This window comes from Raphanus sativus, unplaced genomic scaffold, assembly GCF_000801105.2.
Source record: "Raphanus sativus cultivar WK10039 unplaced genomic scaffold, ASM80110v3 Scaffold2718, whole genome shotgun sequence".
NCBI lineage: Eukaryota > Viridiplantae > Streptophyta > Magnoliopsida > Brassicales > Brassicaceae > Raphanus > Raphanus sativus.
This window is the reverse complement of record NW_026618026.1, coordinates 1-7,100: the sequence shown is the minus strand read 5'-3', so window position 1 is coordinate 7,100 and position 7,100 is coordinate 1. Positions and strand designations below refer to the sequence as shown.

The window sequence follows — 7,100 nt, the reverse complement described above, 5'->3', positions numbered from 1 at the left end:
AGGTTGGTCACAGCCTTTCCCCAAGGTTCTGAAAATGTAATAATTTCAGCTCCTTTGAAATGGCTCTTGACAGGTTGGTCACGTATCATTGGAAAGGTACATTTGACCGATTCATGGGAAAAACTCAAAATAAATGGCGGATTAAAGGAGTTGTGAGACATTACGGTTACGTCGGTGAAGAGTCCGCCATAGTCACAGCTTCGTCGGTGAAGAAGAATGAAGAACCCTAATACCATGTGGGCCATAAATGATGGGCTTAAGTTAAAATAACAATACCAGTCCAAATCGAGTATAAACAGCATAATATACTCAGACGCATGCGAGAGAACCGAACGCGTGACACACATGATTTAACATTGTCTCGACACGTGGCAAAAATATCCCACTCCTCTAAAGTGACGTAGCAGCGGGAAAAGACAGACTTTATTGGTGTAGATTTTGTAAAATATTTGTACGTTGACCTGAAAATAGTATAAACAGGTTATAGGTGTGTTGAAGTAATAATTATAAGTTCCATAATCTCCCCCATCGTTGCTGTACTTTTTTTTATATATACATGTCTCACCATGTATATTTTACAATGGTTTCTACTAATTCCATGACTGCTACAGAGTACTTGCATTTTCAAAAATTAGCTGAAATAGGTATATGAACAATGGAGATACGACTGAATTAACCAACCTATATATATCTACTGGATTAAAAGCAAACAAATCGTGCTTTCTTTTTTTTTTTCTTTTTTTAGCAACGATCATTACTTTCTTTATGTTCAAGGAATAACCACTAGATTATTTAGATTTTTTATTTGTAATAAAATATTATTATTTATATTATATTGGATAATTTATTTTATTTTAAAAATTTTATTCTATTTGTACAGACCGAATCAGATATCCGATTAAAAATCTAAAATAAAAATATTTTGTAATTATAAAATATTTTTGTCCGGATGGGCGGATGAAACACCTAGAAATCCATTAGATAGAGTATATTTTTTTCTATTTGGACTTTTTATGCTCCTAATGTTTTGGGACATCCTATCAAGACTTTTATCTGAAATCTTATCCAAAACTAGGGTTTGTTCATCTGTTCAAGATCCAGTTTTTAAATCAAAGGAAGATTCTCAAGAAGAAATAGTCTGTGCTCGGGTAGATCAAGTGGTGTAAGTATTGGCTGGTCTCGATGTCGTCCAAGCTTGATAAACCTATGTTACACATGTCGCTGGAAGAAGAAGATGACGAACCCTGTGTGCTACCTGACCGTCCGGAGTTCTACTCTACGGAGAGGAACGAGATGAGTTTGGTGGGGAGGCTTCTGAATCCGAAGTGTCAAAGAATGGAAGATCTGATCTGTGAAATGCCAAGGAAATGGCAGCTGTATAATCGAGTGAAGGGGGTGGCTTTGTCTAAGGAAAAGTTTCAGTTTATCTTCAAACATGAGCAAGATCTGTTGGAAGTTCTGAACAGAGGCGCTCACACTTGTGAGAACTGGTCGATTGTGATAGACAGGTGGGTAGCGAAACCGCCTGAGGATTATCTGCAGCACATGAAGGTGTGGGTTCAGATGAGGAACATTCCTGTAAACCATTACACGCCAGGAACTATATCCTACTTGGGAGAATTTGCTGGTCAAGTTATCGATGTTCCTTATGATCCTGAGAAAGCGCAGTACAAAGACTATGTAAGAGTCTTAGTGAAGTTTTATGTGTCTAAACCACTACGAAGATCCAAGAAGCTTACACTGCCTGGGGGTGAAGTGGTGAATATCTTATATGACTATGAGAGGGTTCAAAAGAGGTGCTATACATGTCAAAGGCTCACTCATGAACAATCTCAATGTCCCTTTGAGGTGAAGAGTAAGATGGGTGGAACTCAAGAAGAAGCCTCTTCCGCAGGAAGCAAGAGAACAGAGCTGATAGAAAAACTGGATGAATCTGACCCTTTATTTGGAGTTCTGCCAGAGAATCAAGTTGGAAGGGACCCGATTTCTGGAAGACCGAAGATTGCAGAAGAAGTTCTCCAAGGGATGAGACAGTACTTGCTGGCAGCGGAGGGCCCGGAAAAGCTGGCTAGAGAAGATAGAGTGAGGAAATCCATTGAAGACTTGAAGGATGACCCCTTAGGTCAGAAGACTTTTCTTAGATTGGAACCGGCTCCAACTATTTCAAACGCTCTGGACAAGGGAAAAGGAGTGGTGTACGACTTCAGTGCTCAGAAGAAGCAAGTTGTAAACCCAGAAAAGCTAATGGCCAGTGCCATATCAGCTGGTATGAAGGTGCTTCAATCTGGGAAGGTGGTGTCTGAGCTCCCGGTCTCTGAATCAACGTTATACTCATCTGAGTTTCTCCATGAGGGTTCAACAGGTTATAGTGTGGGTTTCTATGAAACAAACACTTCCGGGACCTCTCTAAAGAAACCTAAAAGTAGAAAAAGGCCAGGAACATTCAAGAGAAAAGGAAATGGGAAGAAGGTGATGGAAGAGGCTGCTGCCACAGGGATAAAAATCGGAGAAGGAGTAGTAACTGATACAAAGAGGAAGGCACCAGAAGATGTCGAGCCATCTAAACGCTCTGCAAGGTTTAAGAAACCATTGGTGGTCCCAAATGAGGGACCGTCCAATATTTAAATGGCGATGGTAAGCTGGAATTTCCAGGGCCTGGGCCGTGCACAGGATTTGGTGATTCCAAGACTACGGGAAATGAGACAGCAACTTTTCCCGGAGATTTTGTTTTTGATGGAGACGAAGCAAAACCGCGACGCTCTTGTAGATATTCAGACTTGGCTAGGCTACGATAGGATAATGACTATAAATCCTATTGGGTACAGCGGAGGTCTAGCCTTAATGTGGAAGAACTCTGTGAATATTGTCTTTAAGTATGTAGATAAGAACCTTGTGGATTTCAATGTACAGTTCGGTAAGGATAATTTCTTTGTGTCTTGTGTATATGGGAAACCAGCAAGGAAAAACAGGCCTCAAGTATGAGAAAGATTGTCTCGTATTGGAGCCCACCGGAAGGAGCCCTGGTGTATGATGGGAGACTTCAATGAGATAAGACACAATGGGGAGAAGATAGGGGGTCCTAGAAGAAGTGAGGAATCTTTTCGGCCTTTAAATGACATGCTGGATGTGTGTGAGATGGTTGAACTTCAGAGTACTGGTGATAGCTTCACATGGGGAGGAGAAAGAGGAACGCTATCTATTCAATCAAAGCTGGACAGATGCTTTGGTAACAAAAGATGGTTCAAGCTCTATCCTGCCTCAAACCAAGTTTTCTTAGATAAAAGAGGTTCCGACCACAGGCCTGTCTTGGTGAAGTTGATATCTGCGTCTGTACCATTCAGAGGTTGCTTCCGATTTGATGGGAGACTTCTTCACAAAGAGGGAGTCCGAGACGAGATCAAGAAAGCTTGGTTAACCAATCACCCTCTCTTTGAAGCGAAAGTCTCTGATATACTGAAGAGATGCAGGAAATCATTGAGTAAGTGGAAAAAGAAACAGAACCTGAACTCCAGGGATAAGATTACTCAGATTGAACAGGCCCTGGAAAAGGAACAGTCTTCTTTGTCTCCGTCCACAGTGAGAATTAATTATCTGAAGAAGGAGCTGATAAAAGCTTATAGGGAAGAGGAGTCATACTGGAAGCAGAAAACTAAAAACAAATGGGCTGCGAAAGGTGATCGCAATACCAGATACTATCATCAGTCTGTGAAGACCAGCAGAAGAAAGAAGAAAATCATCAAGCTTGTGGATGCCAATGGACAGGAACAATTTTCGGAAGCAGCTAAAGCTGAAGTGGCAAACGAATATTTCAAATCTCTCTTTAGTTCCACGAGCAATGCTGACTTCTCAAGAATTTTCCAAGGCTTCTCCTCCAGAGTATCTACAGGAATGAATGAGTTATTGACAAGAGAGGTAAGCAAAGAAGAGGTCAGAGATTCGGTCTTTTCAATCAAACCAGGAAGCGCCCCCGGGCCCGATGGTATGACTGGAATCTTCTTCCAAAAGTACTGGGACATAGTAGGGGATCAAGTCACAACAGAAGTTCTAAAGTTCTTTGAGACAGGAAGCTTCCCAGTCGAATGGAACTATACACACCTATGTCTAATCCCGAAGATTGAAGATCATGTCCTGATGTCAGACCTCCGGCCGATCAGCCTATGCTCTGTGCTTTATAAGATTATCTCCAAAATCTTGGCAGCAAGACTGAAACCGATGATGGTGGATATTGTGTCTCCAACGCAGTCAGCCTTCGTAGAGGAAAGGCTCATCACTGACAACATTCTGATTGCCCACGAGATGATACATGCCCTGAGAACGAACGAGAAGATCTCCAGCAGCTTCATGGCCATTAAGTCTGACATGTCAAAAGCATATGATAGGGTTGAATGGGGATACCTAAGGGCTCTTCTCCAAGCGCTGGGATTCGATGATGTATGGATCCAGAGAGTTATGTTCTGCGTGACCACGGTAACCTACTCGACCTTGATTAATGATCAGCCTTTTGGATGCATACAACCGGATCGGGGTCTTCGCCAAGGCGACCCGCTATCTCCGTTCTTATTTGTCTTGTGCACGGAGGGCTTGATACACTTGATTGAACAAGCGGTGAGTCATGGACGTTTGCAGGGGATCCAATTCTCGGAAAATGGTCCCATGATTCACCATATGTTATTTGCTGACGATAGCCTCTTCATATGCAAGGCATCGGTTCCAGAAGCTGAGGAAATAATGAGGATCCTCCTTGTCTACGAAGAGGCAACTGGACAGAAAGTGAACGTGGCTAAATCAGCTATCACTTTCGGAGCTAAAGTAGTTGATACTTCCAGAGAAGTGATCAAGATGATTACAGGGATTGATAAGGAAGGCGGAACAGGATCCTATCTTGGACTGCCGGAATGCTTCAGTGGCTCAAAGACTGAATTGCTAGCCTACATTTACGACAAGCTCAAGGACAGGTTATCTGATTGGTTTCTCAAACAGCTGTCGCTGGGAGGGAAAGAAATTCTGATAAAAGCAGTGGCGATGGCGATGCCGGTGTATGCAATGTCTTGCTTCAAACTCACCAAGAAATAATCTTGTGAGAACTTGACAAGAGCAATGGCTGATTTCTGGTGGAACTCCTTTGAGCATAAGCGGAAGATGCATTGGCTGAGCTGTCAAGCTCTCTTGGCCAAACAAGCTTGGAGAATACTTAATCATCCGGACTCCTTGTTCTCTAGACTTTTCAAAAGCAGATACTTTGATCAGTCAAATTTCCTCAGTGCCAAGAATGGGCCACGACCTTCATACGCATGGAGAAGCATTCAATTTGGAAAGGAGCTGTTGACTCAGGGACTTCGGAAACATGTTGGTGATGGAAGGACTATCTCGGTCTGGGTCGACAACTGGATAGAGGGAGATGTCAGGCGTAGACCTCTGATGAAGAATATATTTGTGGACCTGTTACTGAAGGTGAGTGATCTAATTGATTTTCAGAATAACTGCTGGAACCTTCAGATCCTGCAAGAGCTGTTCTTTGAAGAAGATATTGCAAGAATCCTAGCTATGAAAATAGTTTCCTCTCAGGATGACTATTGGGTCTGGGTCCACAATAGAAATGGCAGCTATTCAGTAAAATCAGGCTATTGGTTCATTAATTCCTGGAAGAGAAGAGAGGAGATAAGAGAAGCAGAAGCAAGGCCATCGACCAACGACCTCAAGCTATCGGTCTGGCAAATTGAAACAACTCCAAAGATCAAAACTTTTATGTGGAGAGCTCTCAGCAATGCGATCCCGGTGGGAGAGCTGTTACTCAAAAGAGGAGTTCGGTTGGATCCTTGTTGCCAGGCTTGCGGTTTCCAGGGTGAATCCATTAATCATTTGCTTTTTGATTGCTCTATAGCAAGACAAGTTTGGGCGCTGGCGAATGTCCCGCATCCGATGAATGGGTATGACAGAGTTTCTCATTTCTCTAACTTCCACTACCTTATGATGTTGATGAAGAACAAGGCGATAAGTGAGAGGATCAGGAACATGATTCCTTGGATCGCTTGGTACTTATGGAAAACGAGAAATGGGATAATTTTTGAAGGAAAAGCTTTCGTGGCAACAGATTTGATAGACAAGATTTCGGCGGAAGCTGAATTCTGGTTGCTAGCTCAAAAACATGAGAAAGAGATGGAAGAGAAGGAGAAAGTAGTGGTGGGGATCAAAGATCGCAGATGGACACCTCCAAACCGCGGCTGGTTGAAGTGTAATATTGGAGTTGATGTGGACAAGAACAAGCAGAGGAGTGGAGGCTCGTGGGTGTTAAGAGACGAGATGGGCAGAGTTGTTTTGCATAGTCGAAGAGCTTTCTCTAACATTCCATTACTTGATGAAGCCAAGCTCCAAGCTCTGATTTGGTCGATTGAATGTTTGAGTTTTCACAGGGTCAATCGAGTGATCATTGCTATGGATGATGCTACACTGCCCAACGTAATTCTCAGACCAAAAGCATGGCCAAACTTCACGTGTCAATATGCACAGATCATGGCGAGACTGAGAAAGCTGGAATGGTGGAGGTTGATAAAAGAAGAGAGAACCACTAACAGAGGGGCTTTCCTCATTGCGCAAAGTGTGACAAAGGGAGGCTTTTTGCATTCCTATGTAGCCACAGGAGCGCCCAATTGGGTGGCTGATTTATTTCACAATGAGGAAACGCTTCCCTCTTCTTAGTTGCTCTCTTGGAGTCTCTTGATGATTATTTTTTGTGGGTGTTCATGGTTGTTTAGTGTGATCGTAGGGGGGCTATTTGTGGTTTGCTCCTTGTCTTGAATGCCTCTGATTTTTTGGGTAGGGTATATATATGTTAACCTAATGCGGTTTGTAAGGAGATGATGTAATGTTCTGAACCAGTTTATTAATCTAAAAGATGACAAAAAAAAAATGTTTTGGGACATCCCGACAAACTTAGGAAGTCTTCTTTTTGAAGATCCAATGAATTCCCCAATTAGGAGCAAACATCAGATAATGGTCTAACCTCATTTATATGTTTAGTTTTATAAAAGGTTAATTTTAGTGAAAAATTCATATGTATCAATTAACATGATAGAAATAATATGATCATGTATATAATAAAT

At 42.2% G+C, this 7,100-nt stretch overlaps 2 protein-coding genes across 2 annotated transcripts; both read left to right on the top strand.

The window, feature by feature from the left end:
- Positions 1-1,182: 1,182 nt before the first annotated feature.
- On the top strand, positions 1,183-2,625 carry LOC130505941 (uncharacterized). The gene has a single exon (XM_057000547.1). The coding sequence runs from the start codon at positions 1,183-1,185 to the stop codon at positions 2,623-2,625; it is 1,443 nt and encodes a 480-aa protein (XP_056856527.1).
- Positions 2,626-5,097: 2,472 nt separating this feature from the next.
- Positions 5,098-6,696, top strand: LOC130505942 (uncharacterized). Its single transcript, XM_057000548.1, has one exon. It carries the CDS (start codon positions 5,098-5,100, stop codon positions 6,694-6,696), a length of 1,599 nt encoding a protein of 532 aa, XP_056856528.1.
- Positions 6,697-7,100: the final 404 nt, after the last annotated feature.